At 48.0% G+C, this 16,685-nt stretch overlaps 1 protein-coding gene across 2 annotated transcripts in view; it reads left to right on the forward strand.

Moving 5' to 3' along the window:
• The window catches only part of LOC138453018 (multiple epidermal growth factor-like domains protein 10), a 318,657-nt gene that overhangs the window by 198,342 nt on the left and 103,630 nt on the right, over positions 1-16,685 (forward strand). For both annotated transcript variants that reach the window (XM_069605429.1, XM_069605430.1), the window contains one exon: positions 2,660-2,800. In XM_069605429.1, the coding sequence (XP_069461530.1) occupies positions 2,660-2,800 (141 nt within the window). The remainder of the gene's footprint in view (positions 1-2,659; positions 2,801-16,685) is intronic.

Below are 16,685 nucleotides of genomic sequence, written 5' to 3' on the forward strand. Positions count from 1 at the left end.
TGTGACCAGGGTGCTCTGGGAGGCAAGGCGGCAGCCCCAGGATCGCTACGCTTGCAGACCGTAAGACATTCTCTGGAGCCGGAGTTGGGAGGCAGCTGGCGAGCGGGAGGTCCCTTGCTTTCTCTGCGTGCGTGTGGCGATGGTCATGGGCGTAATTTTAGGGGAGACTGGGGGGTTTGTCACCCCCAACTTTCATGACACACCATTTTGTCCCCATTCATTTGGCTGGGGCACCTTTTCTTCAGATGTCATGTCCCCCCCCAACATTTTCAGCAAAGTTACTCCAATGGCGATGGTGGGTCTTGTGGCGAGCAGACTCCCCTTGAGCTCAATGCTGACAGCAGCCAGGGGATGCCTGGCATGGTTGTGGGGCCAAGTCAGAAGGCTGACTGTGTTCCACAGCACAGAAGGCTGCAAGGTGTGGTCCTTCATTCAGCCAGGCCACACAAGACCCCTCTTGACTGAGGACTGCGGCCAGGGAGGTTGCCGGCAGGGGGTGCTGGGGCTGATCTTTTTCTAGAGCTCGTCTTTTGTCCACCGCTACACAGGCAGGCTGGACTGTATGTTTGTCAGGGAGGCTGGCGATGTGTGTGTGGCCATGGTGGGAGGCACTGGGCCAGTGAAGTGTGCACCAAGGAGGCTGGCTGCGTCTGTCCACAGTGGGACAGCTGGCCAGTGGAGTGCACGCCAGGAAGACCGGCTGCGCCTTTACATGATGGGAGGCACCTGGTGAAGGGAGTTATACAAATGCAGGTGGCCGTGGAGCCACACTTTCAGGGCTCTCCGATCCGCCATCCGCGAGCATACCATGGCAAGCACCAGAGGGCCGACACAGCGAGTCACGTCAGGGACTACGGTGGTGAGGGCTCCATTGCCCTGGGGGCCATGCTCCAAATCACGAGGTGGGAGCGAGCTTGGCCGCACGCCAAGATGGGTGGGCGCAGACTGTGCCCCATGTGACCGGGATCGGCATAAGGCTGGATCTCATCCTCATCGCCTTTTTTTAGGGGAGCAGTCTATCCGGCACACTGTGACCTGGGTGCTCTGGGAGGCAGAATGACAGCCCCAGGATTGCAGTGATCACAGTGTGCAAGACATGCTCTGGAGCTGGAGTTAGGAGGAAGTCGCTCGCCTCCTTGTATTCATTACCTCCACGTGACTAGGCACGACTCTCGTGGTGAGGTGCTTTAGTCAGAAGAGCCAGCACTCCTCTGACAGCGTGGTCTTCTATGTGGTCTTCTTAGTCACTTCCTTGTTCCGGTCCTGTTGTATACCTCGCTAGCACTGACAGCGTGGTCTTCTCAGTCACTTCCCTTTTTCAGGTACTTTTGTCCACCTCACCAGCACTCCTCTGACTGCGTGGTCTTCTCAGTCACTTCCTTGTTCCGGTCCTTTTGTCCACCTCACCAGCACTCCTCTGACAGCGTGGTCTTCTCAGTCACTTCCTTGTTCCGGTCCTTTTGTCCACCTCACCAGCACTCCTCTGACAGCGTGGTCTTCTCAGTCACTTCCTTGTTCCGGTCCTTTTGTACACCTTGCCAGCACTCCTCTGACAGCGTGGTCTTCTCAGTCACTTCCTTGTTCCGGTCCTTTTGTACACCTTGCCAGCACTCCTCTGACAGTGTGGTCTTCTCAGTCACTTCCTTGTTCCGGTCCTGTTGTACACCTCGCCAGCACTGACAGCGTGGTCTTCTCAGTCACTTCCCTTTTTCAGGTCCTTTTGTCCACCTCACCAGCACTCCTCTGACAGCGTGGTCTTCTCAGTCACTTCCTTGTTCCGGTCCTTTTGTACACCTCGCCAGCACTGACAGCATGGTCTTCTCAGTCACTTCCATGTTCCGGTCCTTTTGTACACCTCACCAGCACTGACAGGGTGGTCTTCTCAGTCGCTTCCCTTTTTCAGGTCCTTTTGTCCTCCTCACAAGCACTCCTATGACAGCACGGTCTTCTTTTGCACTTTTTCCGGACGGTCTCTTTAAGACTGTACACCCATCAAACAAGCGGTATGTGAAGGAGTGCGGGATATTCAGAGTTGCCGTAAACACAGCATTTAATTTATTGCTACATATGGTCATGTCTGCTGTGTTTTTGCGTTCTTTCCGGGTGGGCTATAAGCCCTGTTTATGTGGGTCTTCTTCACCGTTCTCTGTGGAAAGGCAGGAGTTTGTAATGCCCAGATGGCACAGATTTGTTTGATAAGAATGATGGTCCGATTTACTGCCGTGATGCACAAACCTTTCATGCTGAAGTTTTGATGTATGTAAATATGAACATGTGCAATATTCTTTATGGCACTTTCTGACTCATGGCACACACTTAGGCCCTTAGCCATCTGCTTTAAGGGTCAGTTTTAATTTCAGTTGCTAATTCGACCACATCTGCAGTGGTACCAAAGTGAGTAGAACTTTGCATTACCTACAATGTGCATGAATTATACTTTGCACATGAATTTAGAAATATGTCTTATTGATCTTGTCTACTTTTAACATGTTTACTTCACCTGGATAATCCATGTAATTGCTCACACGATCCTACGGGCTTCATCCAATCAAATCAATGCATTGAATCGATTAATGGATTTAATATAATATACCTGTGCATTTTGTGTCTGCCAGTTGGGACACCTCGCTCACAGCGCTCATGATTGTCTCTGTTCCAGTGAAACCGGGGGCTTGTCCGGATATAAAAGCCAGTTGCCTGCTCCCCCTGCCAAAGGCAGAGTGTAAAGATGACCTGGACTGCGGAGGGCTGAAGAAATGCTGCAAGCTGTGTGGGAACCAATGCATGAACCCGGCTTCAGGTACCCCCTTTGTGTACAGCGTAACAGAATTAATGTATGCGCCGCGAGGCCCCCAATAGTGGCAGAAGGGTGTTATACAAAAGCACTTACATTACATGACATTGCATTGCTCTGGGGTTCTGTTCAGCCAGACACACCACACACAGCCACAGGCCTTCAGAGAAGTGTGAATGAGGGGCAGGAAGAATTGTCGGAATGCGGCTTGCAGGGCAAATCCTCAGGCAGCTTCAATGGGTATTCTCCAAAAGACATAGGAGCCTTTGGGTTAATTATTCTTGCATTTAATTAACTAAATTAATTATTTATAACTCGCTTAATTACCAGAGGCCAGGCTATAAGTGCGGGATGTCTTACTTCCAAGGGGAGGAAGGATAGCTCAGGGGCCACACTTTTGTCTTGGAAGCAAGACAACGGTGGTCAACACAAGTATTTAGCGCATTAAAATGAACAATAAAATAAACAAGACAAACATGTTGCCCCTGAGCTATCCCCACTCCCAATGCCCCTTTTGTCCAGTCACATTAAGTGATGTGATCATTTTTCTTCCGGCCTTCATAGGGTGTCTGGGTTGTAATCTGCTTGGTGCACAGAGGACAGGGCACACTAACCAAATGTTGTCTTTAATTAAGCAATAAGCCCCGAGCCGAGGGAGGTATTACTGCATCAAGTAATGCCCCAGGGACCATAGTTACAGGCCCTGGGGCATTATCTGTCACAGTAAAGCCCCCCCCCATGTTTTGGCTTTATTTCAATTAGTACTCTGGCCCATTGGACCGCTGGATCGTGGTACTAATTGTGTCTTTATTCGGTTGCAAGACGCTTCGTCGTTCAGCAACCGAAAAAAAGAAAATATCCACCGTTCTCACTTGACATGGCAGCCATTGAAAAGAGCAAAAAACTGAAAACAAAGAAGAGGGGCGTCAATGAAGGGGAGAAAGGATTACATGTAGTCCCTTCACCATTTCCTTCATCGCCACTCACGGAAGGACCACAGAGCAGCAGCAGCAACCGGAGACTTGTCAGGCTGGTAACGACCCGGCGAGGGCCAATCAGATTGTTTGTAAAAATCTGTTTGTCTCTTGCCAGGTACTAATACAGAGTGTGGAAAGCATATATATATATGAATTGGTCCTCCAGCTGCCTCTGTTTAAGGAGGCAGGCAGGTGCCTCCAATACATTTAACATGTTATACTCAGACACTGACTGATTTATTTCTAGTATTCATTTATTCATTTCTCTGTTTTATTGATATTTTGTATAGTACACAGGCTGTTGAGCAGTATTTCTTGGTGAGGGGGGGAGGGTATTGAAGGAAATAGGCACACAGACAAACCTTGTGCGGTTTACAATGGATTATAAAAGCCAAGCTGCAAAAACCTCTGTAAAGCTGATCATGCAATGATCCCAGATAAAGCGCTACGGCAAGAGCATGCAGCTGGGCCTAGGGATGTACTAGGTTAGTCATGCTTGAGGCCTAGATCATGTGTGCTAGTAACATGCTAGTAACATGCTAGTAACATGCTGGCCAGCTGAACTCGCTCTGATGCTGCCCATCCAAGTTCGGTTATGACATTGTTTTAGGGTTCATGTCGTTTTAGGAAGGTCAGTCTTTGAACTAAAGTGTAGCATTTCAAACCCATGTAGAGAGATCAGACAATTCATTGAAACTGGAACATTTCTTTATAAACTTAAGTCACTCAGCCCCAGTCGACAGATTATAAATGGCAGGAACTAGACGCATGGATCAGAATCTGTGCTTAATAATGGCTTCAGAAATCATCATCACAGAATGAAGAAAGCAACATTCCCTCCCATCCAGGCAGTGGCTGTGGAGCCATACAGGGAGAAAGGGAAGATGGGGAGGGCGGCACTAGCATGAACACTGTGAACCCCCAGTCCTCGAGGACAAACCATCATCACCCCAGGGTGCACAGGCTTTACTTTCTTCACTTTCCTTTACCTCATGAACCCTTCAGAAAATAAGGCACTATATGCAGCCCCATCATGAATTAAAATACAGAGGCTGTAATAAGGAGGTTCTGCATAATCCCCCCCACCAGTGTGGAGCCAGCGCTGTAAAAACATGTGCTAGCGCTGCAATCCAGGAGACTAAATGACCAGGAAACACCCATCGAGGTTCTCTCATAGCACACTGGATTGCACACTTATGAAAGCTGCTAGTATAGAGAGAAGACTGGTGGGACAGCCCAAGCACAACATATAAACAGACAATCTACACACTGCTTACTCCAGGGACCTAGTGGATACTCCGAAGTGGGCAAAGATGACACTCTCCTTATAAGGAGTCACCTTATCGGTAGTCAGCTTGGAACATTAGGGGAGTCCAATCTCTGCAACTAGATCCTGATCAGTATAATTTCCGACTGCCCGACTGTCGATGTAAGCCTCAATGGCATGCATTCTTGAGGACCGTTGATTGTTGATTAGGATTACTGGTATTGCAAAGTGTGAGGTCGGTGGCTCCTTTCTCTCACTCGACAAACTGACCTCTACGTTTGTCGAGCTGGGTAGTTTTCCGACTTAGGTTCTTTCTCCTCATCTTTCTCAGTGGCCCCGACGACCTTCCTAGGGGGTTTTACTGGGCAGTCCTTCAGAAAGTGTCCTGATTTTCCACAGTATAGGAATAGTTGTTGCTGCCTTCTTTTATCTCGCTCTTGTCTGGTTAACGGGGGTCGCACTCCCCCAAGTTGCATGGGCTCCACAGGGTTTTCTTGTGCACGAGTTGCATTGTCTCTTGACCGAACATACACTGCCCGTGGATCCATTTTGGAGCGATCTGCTTTTCCGTCTTGTAGCCGGTGATCTAATTGCACGACTAAGTTTATGAACTCCGAACAGTCTCGAAGGGGGTCTACTACTTGAGCTAGAAGGTCTTTTAACTCTCCCCTTAACCCCCGATGAAACAACATGGTTCTTTTGTTTTCAGGCCACCTAGCTTCAGCGACCAGTCTGTTGAAAGTTGCGATGTACGTTACCAAATCCTGATTCCCCTGTCGGAGGGAAAGGAGTTCATTGTCCACTGCTTGTTCTTGAGTGTGACGGGCAAACAGTTTCTCCATCTCCCTCTGAAATCCCTCAAAATCATGCAATATAGGATCATCATGGGTCACTAATGGTACTGACCAATCTGCTGCGCTACCACTCAAATACGATAGAACAAAGGCCTCCCGAGCTTGGTCATTTGGAAATGCTCCTGGCCTGCAAAGAAAGTGAAGGCGGCATTGAGTCATGAAAGAGGCATATTTCAGTGGATCGTCTGTAAATCGCTCCGGTGGGGCTAAAGGAACTGCTGCTGGTAGAGCAATTTGCACCGGAGTTGAAGAAGTGTAAGGCAGTGTAGGGTTCTGCATCGTTGGATTGCCTCCCGGCAGAGGTGTCTGGCCTGCTTGTGATTGCAAGTATTGTCTGCTAAGGTCTTCTGTGCGCTCCTTAGTCACAATTAAATCTCTTCGGAGAGCATTAGTCTCCTGACGGGCAGAATGAACCTCGGCGCGTAATTCTCCTATCAGTTGGGCCAATTGGTCTAGTTCTGAGGTTTCCATGGCGCCCAGGTGGATTTTAGTTTGGAGGCTTCGCGTTCTGTTACGCTCACCTGGTTCCACGGGGGCGCCACTCAGCAATCGGGGTCCAGGTATCCCTCCCTGCGATGCCCAGTAGTGACCAGCGGAAGAATCCTGCCAGAAATACAGGTAAACAAGGTTTAGGACCGGGCAACTGGGATTAACAGCCTCCCACCACCCGGTAAGTCTGCGGCCCCTCTGGGCTTCCTCTCACCTTGTTCTTGATGTTGGCGGGTTCTCTGTCCTGTTGTCTCGGCAGGGGCGTGTAGTGCTTTGCGGGCAATGGCGGTCGAGTTACTTCACTGATGCCGGCCCGACGTGAGTCTTTCAGGTAGGTCTTATTGCTATGGTGTTTTGCTGTCCTAGCATGCCTTTCCGGAATTAACAATGTCTTTTTCTCTTCCTTAGGTACGTGGAAGTCCAATTTGTGGCGAAGAGTGGATTCGGGATTCGCTGGTACGTATTAGCGTTTTTGGAGCGCCTGGAAGCGGCGAGTAGGCGCTTTACGCAGCGCTAAGGTGTCTTGCCTTTGCTAACCTGTTATCTTTTGTCTTCACAGGTCGCGGTGCTCCGCCGGAGTGTAGAATTCCAGAGGTGTTGCTGAGTGAAGTGCGAGTGGCGAGGTAAGCCTTTTGGCGGAATTCGTTAATTGTGCACAATGTCTAATGCTTTGTCTTTCCCTTTCTGCAGGTCCGTCGATCCGAAGGAGCACTGGTTCCAGGATACCGGTCGGAAGAGCTGAGGACCGCTAAAGATGAAATTCAGGTAAGCTGCAACCTTTTCTAACAATGTCTTTTCCTCTTTTGCAGATGCTGTTCTTCCGAGGTTCGTGGCTGAAGCTGAACATGGTGAGCGTCACGTTGCAGGGTTGCAAACTAACGCGAAGCATGTACTGGAGTTCGGGTGTGGTTTACATAGCCTGCATGCATCCCAGGTATCACTGGGCCTGCCACACCCAAAATGCTAGACTGCATGGTTCAGTTTAGGAACTGAGCCATGTGGAGGCATCCATGCTGTTGCGCAATGCCCTTATGTGCCCTGATTACTGCTCTAGCATATGAATCTGGCGCCAAAGGCGCCAGGACTGACTCCAAAAGAGTCCGGGGGCAAATGTCAAGGTTCTTGAAGGACTGATGGGGTAGAAGTAGCCCACCTGGCCATCCAGGCTTAGGGCAGGGATTGTGACAGCACTCCCCCCTAAGGCCCCTCTCAAGGTGTTCCTTCTGTCCGGCCCAGGTTTAGTTGGGAAGTTTCGATGGTAGCTTTTAATCAGACGTGGTGCGTGAACATTTTCACAGGGTTCCCAGGATCTATCTTGGGGTCCAAAACCTTTCCAATCGATTAGATAGTATAACTTCCCTCTTGAGTACTTAGAATCCAGAATGCCTTTAACTTCGAATTCTGGTTCCCCGTCGACAAGAATGGGTTTCGGTGCTGCTTCAATCCATGTACCAGTCTGCATTGGTTTTAGAAGGGACACATGAAATACCGGATGGATGCGTAGATTGGATGGTAAATCTAATTTGACGGCTGCCGGATTGATAACCGCCTTGATGGTGTAGGGTCCCAAATACCTGGGTTGGAAGGTCCAGGTTACTTTGATGGGTATGAACCTGGTGGCTAGCCAAACCTTGTCTCCTACTTGATAATCAGGGGCCATAGTCCTGTGTTGGTCGGCGAATTGTTTTTTAGTTGGTTGGGAGATCCAATTCCGAGGTACGTGGATGTCTTCCATACAGAGAATAAAAGGGTGTTTGTCCAGTACTGGAATGTATGGAGTTGTTATAAGCGTACTCGGCTATCCATAGCAAGTCTTTCCAGTCTCTTAGCTCGCGATGTAACATACACCGCAGGTACTGCTCAAGGGTCTGGTTGGTCCTTTCGGTCTGGCCGTCTGTTTGAGGGTGATGGCTAGTGGATAGCTGAACGTCAATTTGTGCCATAGTACAGCACTTACTCCAAAAGTTAGAAACAAACTGACTACCTCGATCGGAGATCAGGACAGATGGAAAGCCATGTAATTTAACAATATTGTCCAGAAATACCTTGGCTAACGTGGATGCATCTGGAAGTACCTTGAGTAGAATAAAGTGGGCCATTTTTGAGAACAGGTCAACAACTACAAGAATGGTGTTAAACCCTTGACTGGTAGGTAGCTCAGTGCTGAAATCGAGGGAAAGAGTATGCCACGGCGCTGGAGGAATGTCCAAAGGTTTCAGAAGGCCAGATGGTTTGTGCTTTTGCAATTTATTCTGTGCGCAGACTCCACAAGACTGAATGTATTGGATGATATCTCTTCGTCAGGTAGGCCACCAGAAGTTCTGTTTAACCTTGGCTAAGGTTTTGGTAATTCCAGGGTGTCCTTCGATTAGGGAGTCATGGTAACTTGAAATAACCTGTTGTTGTAAGTTCTTGGTGGGTATGTATAAGCGATCCTTGAAGAATGGTAAGTGGTCTTGGACGGAATACTGTTCTCCTTGCGCTTGCCACGCAAGGTAGGCATCCGGATTCATGCTCTGTTGAATTTCTTTTTTCAGTTCCGTGTGGGTTAAGGCAGTAGTAAGGCCTAAGAGTTTGTCTACTGGTATGATGGGCACTGGATCTGGAGCCGTATAAACCAAGTCATTAGTGTCAGTACGAGAAAGTGCGTCAGCCTTTCCATTCTTGACGCCGGGTTGAAACGTTAGGACAAAATCATATTCGGCGAAGAAGAGAGCCCATCGCAGCTGACGTGAAGATTGGGCTCTGGCTGTCTTAAGGTATTTCAGGTTTCGGTGGTCAGTGATTACTGTAATGGTGTGTCTGGTTCCCAGAATGTAGTGTCGCCAGGCTTTAAAGGCGGACTTGATTGCCAAGAGTTCTTTGTCTGTTATGGCATAATTTATTTCTGGGGGTGAGAACTTCTTTGACCAGAAGGCTACGGAATGTAGCTGGCCAGTTTTGGGATTCTTTTGAGAGAGGACAGCTCCCATTGCTATACTGGAAGCGTCAGTTTCCACGATGTACAGGAGGTCTGGACGTTGATGTCGCAGGATTGGTGCTGAGGTGAATCTCTTTTTTAGTTCCTGAAAAGCCTTTTCTGCGTCTTCAGTCCAGGCACATTTTTTGTTGTTTTTTCGCAATAATGCAGTGATTGGGTGTACGATTTCGGAGAAGTCTGGTATAAACCAGCGATAAAAGTTTGCAAAGCCTAACATGCTTTGTACTCCTTTTACAGAAGTTGGTGATGGCCATTTCAGAACGGCGTCGACTTTGTGCAGGTCCATCCTGATGCCTCCGGGAGTAAGAATGAAGCCTAGAAACTCTACTTCGGTTACGTAAAAAAGGCACTTTTCCATCTTGGCAAATAAACGATGTTCACAGAGCTTGGCGAGGACTGAACGGACCTGTTTGACATGGTCTTGTTTGGAAGTTAAGTACACCAGGATGTCATCAATGTACACTAAGAAGCAGACATCAATTAGCTCTCTTAGGACGTTGCATAACCCAAAGGGCATAACTTGATATTCAAACAAACCATATTTAGTACGGAAGGCAGTTTTTCGTTGATCACCGCTTCTGACCCGAACCAGGTGATATGCTCTCCGAAGATCCAATTTGGTGTAAATTTGAGCATCTTTGACCTGGTCCAGCATTTCCGAAATGAGTGGCAAAGGGTAACGGTTCTTTACAGTGATCTGGTTCAATGCGTGGTAGTCAATACAGGTCCTTAAATCCCCTTCTTTTTTCAGTACGAAGAACAAAGGACTGGCTGCAGGGGACTTCGACGGACGGATGAATCAGTTTGCGAGGTATTGGTCTAAATGGGACTTCAGGTGAAGGTTTTCGGGTTCAGTTAGAGCATAGATTCTCCCATAGGGGACTTGGGCACCAGGGACAAGGTCGATTTGACAGTCATAGGGCCTGTGGGGTGGCAGGGTGTTTGCCTGGTTCTTCTGGAATACATCCTGGAAATTGTGGTATTCCTCAGGCAGATTACTGATTGCACCCAAGACAGACGTCGTTGTTTGGGGAGTTGTTGAACTACTGCAAGCTGTCTTCTGTTCTTGGTAATAACAGATTTGAGAACAGTCACTGGGGAAGGTTAATTTCCTGTCTCGCCAGTTGATCAGAGGGTTATGAGCGACTAGCCATGGCATCCCTAGCATAAGCCAAAATTGAGGCGCTTTTATGATGTCAAACTAAATGACTTCTCTATGCCCATCCTGACACAGCAATGTTATTTCAGCTGTGCATTGGGTAACGGGTCTGGAAGCAATTTCAGTTCCATCAACTGTAGTCACCTTATCGGTAGTCGGCTTGGAACATTAGGGGAGTCCCATCGCTGCAACCAGATCCTGATCAATATAATTTCCGACTGCCCCACTGTCGATGTAAGCCTCAATGGCATGCATTCTTGAGGACCGTTGATTGTTGATTAGGATTACTGATATTCCAAAGTGTGAGGTCGGTGGCTCCTTTCTCTCACTCGACAAACTGACCTCTACATTTGTCGAGCTGGGTAGTTTTCCGACTTAGGTTCTTTCTCCTCATCTTTCTCAGTGGCCCCGACGACCTTCCTAGGGGGTTTTACTGGGCAGTCCTTCAGAAAGTGTCCTGATTTTCCACAGTATAGGAATAGTTGTTGCTGCCTTCTTTTATCTCGCTCTTGTCTGGTTAACGGGGGTTGCACTCCCCCAAGTTGCATGGGCTCCACAGGGTTTTCTTGTGCATGAGTTGCATTGTCTCTTGACCGAACATACACTGCCCGTGGATCCATTTTGGAGCGATCTGCTTTTCGGTCTTGCAGCCGGTGATCTAATTGCACGACTAAGTTTATGAACTCCGAACAGTCTCGAAGGGGGTCTACTACTTGAGCTAGAAGGTCTTTTAACTCTCCCCTTAACCCCTGATGAAACAACATGGTTCTTTTGTTTTCAGGCCACCTAGCTTCAGCGACCAGTCTGTTGAAAGTTGCGATGTACGTTACCAAATCCTGATTTCCCTGTCGGAGGGAAAGGAGTTCATTGTCCACTGCTTGTTCTCGAGTGTGACGGGCAAACAGTTTCTCCATCTCCCTCTGAAATCCCTCAAAATCATGCAATATAGGATCATCATGGGTCACTAATGGTACTGACCAATCTGCTGCGCTACCGCTCAAATACGATAGAACAAAGGCTACCCGAGCTTGGTCATTTGGAAATGCTCCTGGCCTGCAAAGAAAGTGAAGGCGGCATTGAGTCATGAAAGAGGCATATTTCAGTGGATCGCCTGTAAATCGCTCCGGTGGGGCTAAAGGAACTGCTACTGGTAGAGCAATTTGCACCGGAGTTGAAGAAGTGGAAGGCAGTGTAGGGTTCTGCATCGTTGGATTGCCTCCCGGCAGAGGTGTCTGGCCTGCTTGTGATTGCAAGTATTGTCTGCTAAGGTCTTCTGTGCGCTCCTTAGTCACAATTAAATCTCTTCGGAGAGCATTAGTCTCCTGACGGGCAGAATGAACCTCGGCGCATAATTCTCCTATCAGTTGGGCCAATTGGTCTAGTTCTGAGGTTTCCATGGCGCCCAGGTGGATTTTAGTTTGGAGGCTTTGCGTTCTGTTACGCTCACCTGGTGCCACGGGGGCGCCACCCAGCAATCGGGGTCCAGGTATCCCTCCCTGCGATGCGCAGTAGTGACCAGTGGAAGAATCCTGCCAGAAATACAGGTAAACAAGGTTTAGGACCGGGCAACTGGGATTAACAGCCTCCCACCACCCGGTATGTCTGTGACCCCTCTGGGATTCCTCTCACCTTGTTCTTGATGTTGGCGGGTTCTCCGTCCTGCTGTCTCGGCAGGGGCGCGTAGTGCTTTGCTGGCAATGGCGGTCGAGTTACTTCACTGATGCCGGCCCGACGTGAGTCTTTCAGGTAGGTCTTATTGCTATGGTGTTTTGCTGTCCTAGCATGGCTTTCCGGAATTAACAATGTCTTTTTCTCTTCCTTAGGTACGTGGAAGTCCAATTCGTGGCGAAGAGTGGATTCGGGATTCGCTGGTAAGTATTAGCGTTTTTGGAGCACCTGGAAGCGGCGAGTAGGCGCTTTACGCAGCGCTAAGGTGTCTTGCCTTTGCTAACCTGTTATCTTTTGTCTTCACAGGTTGCGGTGCTCCGCCGGAGTGTAGAATTCCAGAGGTGTTGCTGAATGAAGTGCGAGTGGCGAGGTAAGCCTTTTGGCGGAATTCTTTAATTGTGCACAATGTCTAATGTTTGTCTTTCCCTTTCTGCAGGTCCGTCGATCCGGACCGCTAAAGATGAAATTCAGGTAAGCTGCAACCTTTTCTAACAATGTCTTTTCCTCTTTTGCAGATGCTGTTCTTCCGAGGTTCGTGGCTGAAGCTGAACACGGTGAGCGTCATGTTGCAGGGTTGCAAACTAACGCGAAGCATGCACTGGAGTTCGGGTGTGGTTTATATAGCCTGCATGGATCCCAGGTATCAATGGGCCTGCCACACCCAAAATGCTAGACCGCATGGTTCATTTTAGGAACTGAGCCATGTGGAGGCATCCATGTTGTTGCGCAATGCCCTTATGGGCCCTAATTACTGCTCTAGCATATGAGCCTGGCGCCAAAGGTGCCAGGACTGACTCCAAGAGAGTCCGGGGGCAAATGTCAAGGCCCTTGAGGGCCTGATGGGGGTAGAAGTAGCCCACCTGGCCTGGCTATCCAGGCTTAGGGCAGGGATCGTGACACAGAGTGCATTCAGGTTTCCTAGGAGAATAAGCACAGGGAGTTTCGGGCACCTCCCTCACATCCTGTCCACACCACTTCAGCACTGAAACCCGACAAAGGCCAACAAACAAAGGGACCAAACCTGGTTTGCCACGCAGAGTTAAACACAAGAAGGACCTTTCCTAAAATAAACGGCGAAAAAAGTCAACCGGAGTCTGATTTTACAGATAGGTCTTGGGCGCTATCTTGAAAAACATGGCTGACCCGATTTTTTGCTACCATTGTTCGCGGTTGGGTAAAATCATGGTAGTTTGATCTAAACCACTGTCACCAGCTATTTAAAGTAGAAAAGGGTAACATTTGACTGTTACATGAGTGTTTTGACTCAGGGGATGCTAGGCAACCCCTCCAGCACTCTATAGGAAGATAGTTTTTGCAGGGTCAGTAAATATAAAGAGACTAGTAAAGTCAATTTAACTTTACATGCTCTTGGAGACAGTAGTCAGTCCCAGAGAAAGTGTTTAAACCTTGGGGAGTCTGAAAGACACCCCAGTGCCACTGCACTGAAGGTGCTCTGTGACACAAAACACCATAACCAAAGAACACAAAAGTAAAACACACATCAAAATACATGGAAGAGTGGGGGAAAAAAGGCTCACACTGTTCCCGGGTAGAAAAATCAAATCCTAGAAATCCAGCAAAGTTTCTGGGGGTCTTAAAAGGTAAGGGAAATTAGCACATTTTGAGAATTCTCCCTAACACAGAGGAGGAACAAAGCCTTGTGGACAAGGCAGTAGGAGAGTTTCTAAAGAAAATGGCGATAAGGCCAGCGCAGCAATGTCTTACCGGTGAAACAGAAGCAAAAGGTCAGGCCGGTGATAATCTCAGATAATTTAACGCCTTTCTCGTGTACCGACACTGCAAGATAGAGGAAATCCATCTCTTCAGGGACATTTTGCAGAAAGGGCACTGGATTTGAGGGATGCCTATCTAGCAGTACCCATTCCTGAGATGCACCAGCAATTTTTAGAATTCCTCTGGTGATGGCAAAGTTTGGAGTTTATGTGTCTCCCTTTTCGGACTAACTTCAGCACTGTCGTGCTTCACAAAGCTACTCAAGAGTGACACTGATTTTATACATCAAGGATATTTGTCTCATGGCGCAGGATCCGATGCGGCTGCCAGAGCAAATGGTCCCAACGACGGGTCTCCTAGACAAGCTGCGGTTTCTCATCAATTGGGAGAAATCCGAGACCAGGCCACAGCAGAGAATGGAGTTACTCTGGTTTATCACAGACTCAAAGCTGGGGCACTGTCTCTGTCCCTGTAGAAAATGAACGACCCTTTGAAACATCACAGTATTGACTTTCCATTCAAGACTAAACTTCAATCACCTCTTCTGTTTAAAAGTTCTTTTAACTAACTGATCAATTTTCCATCAATCATATGTCATAAAAAGTTGCATTTGCCAGTAATTTTAGAGTCACTTATCTAAGAAGGAATCTGCTGAACCTCCAAAGGAACCTGACAGCAGGTGCGGTCACTAAACAGGCAGACAACACAGGGCGGATCCCTGCCGGATTTGGAGGCGGTTCATTGCATGTTTTATTCTTCGTTATACCCTGTTCGAGATGGAGTCATTCATTAGGAAGCTACAGCGAGACAGTAAAAACGAAAGAGGAATTGGGGATGAGGAATTGTGAGGTGATAGGACCATAACGTTGTGATTCATGGACTAGGACAAGTGTCATGCCTGAGGGCAATAGAGTTTCAAACTGCAAAGACTACATTGTCATAGAAAATGTTTTTTTCTTTGATTTATGTGTATTTTTTTTTCTTTTTTAAGACTGCTGCTTGAGTTTTAATAAAGAAAAGTACGCATAGTACGAGCCTCTGTGTCTTTAATAGAATCATAACTTTCCTGAAAGTAAGTATGGAAAATCTGGACCCTACCACAGTACTAACTGCCACGGAGTTTACCATCAGACAGCATTTCTGGCTAGTCCCTTTTTTCTGGCAATGTATTCCATATCGTGTCATGGAGGGCCCCTACATTCCTCTGTCAAAAGAGCTGCCAAATCTCCCTAAAAACGTGGGAGTCTCTAGCAAAAGGAGACAGACACCTGCACTCTCGTATTTGAGCAGGATTTTCTTTCTTCATCTGCAAAGATCTTCAGCTGTGCCTCAGACAGTCCCTTTGTTTGTGGCAACACTGGGTTGAAGTAAGTAACACACGGCTGAACACAGCACTCAACAGCACATGCTGGTCCGACTGGGGCTAAGCTGTGTCCTGTGCACCTCGACTGCTGAATTTCCAGCTGATCTCAGTGGCACATTTGGATAAAGAGGGATAAATGGGATAGATGAGATGATCATGTGTGTAATTTCAGCACAGGTGGTGTGCGAGAGGCTATACAGCCCATGTGATGGTCTGACATGCGTATTCTGGCACACAAACATGACTGTAGTGTCTGAAGGGAAATGTTCTTGCTTTGCTTCTAAATTTGATTAGAAACCAACCTTAAGCCTCAGCCCGAGGAAAATCCAGACACTTTCCAACAGACTGGTCCCTCTGAATGTTGCTATGCCTCATATGTCTCACACTCTGCCCGACTTCTATTGTCCTTCAAAGGCATGCATGAAATGGACAACTGCCCTCAGGGCCACAGCTTTATGGAAGAAATGGCAGCAATTATATGGCTTTTCCCCTAGTCCATGTTGGCAAGAGAGTAACAATATTCTTATATTGTGTCACAAGTCTCTCCCCTTCTCACCTGTTTCTCCTTGCTTGTGACCTTCTTGGATGTGGCTTCTTTCTTTCGCACGGTCCGGGATTTATACAGGCCCGTGTGCAGGTCTTCGGATTCCAGCTTGAGGAGTGCAAGTCCCACGCCAAGTAGCGTTCAGATATCCAGGACCGGGAACCAGGAAGGATACAGCTTCCTAACTCGGAGGCACGGAAACCCGTGAACCGAGCACAGGAGAAATCCAGGAAGATGAGCACGGAAGAAGGTAGTACAAGGAAAGGGGACGGAAAAGGGAGTATATTCAGGAAAATGGGAAACAGAACTCGGAGGGAGGCCCAGAACAAACTCCGGCAACACACTTCTGACTACACAAAGCGGTAGCGTTGTGACGCGCAGAACCACGGGGGTGTGACTGTTTTGTAGGAAGTTGAACGTAGTGCATAAAGGCTGGTAAACCGCGTTCCGTATTCAACGACCATGTTGGAAGGATCACGGAATTCAGTCCTCTATGGGTCAGGGACCACGAAGTCCAGAACGGACGTAATCGGCGGTTCATGACATACTGCAGGCCCATGTGAAATATAGCTCTGTCTTAAAATATATGTATCATTTGTTTGTCCTTCTGTAGGCTGTTGATTTCTAGGAGTCATAGATGTGTGTGATGTGTTGCATTTTGATAAGTCGTTCATTTTGTGAGGCCCATTGCTTCCAAGTCACATTTTACGTGTTACTGTGTGGGATCTCAGCAGTGGGTCAAAGAATAGAAGAAAAGCATGACAGGCTTTAGTTAAAAACAATATTTCCAGAGACACATGGGCTAGATGGAGCCTAGGGTCCCCTGGCATATTAAACAGGCCAGGCATTTCAGGAG

This window comes from Ambystoma mexicanum, chromosome 4p (assembly GCF_040938575.1).
Source record: "Ambystoma mexicanum isolate Mex_15411 chromosome 4p, UKY_AmexF1_1, whole genome shotgun sequence".
Taxonomy (NCBI): Eukaryota; Metazoa; Chordata; class Amphibia; order Caudata; family Ambystomatidae; genus Ambystoma; species Ambystoma mexicanum.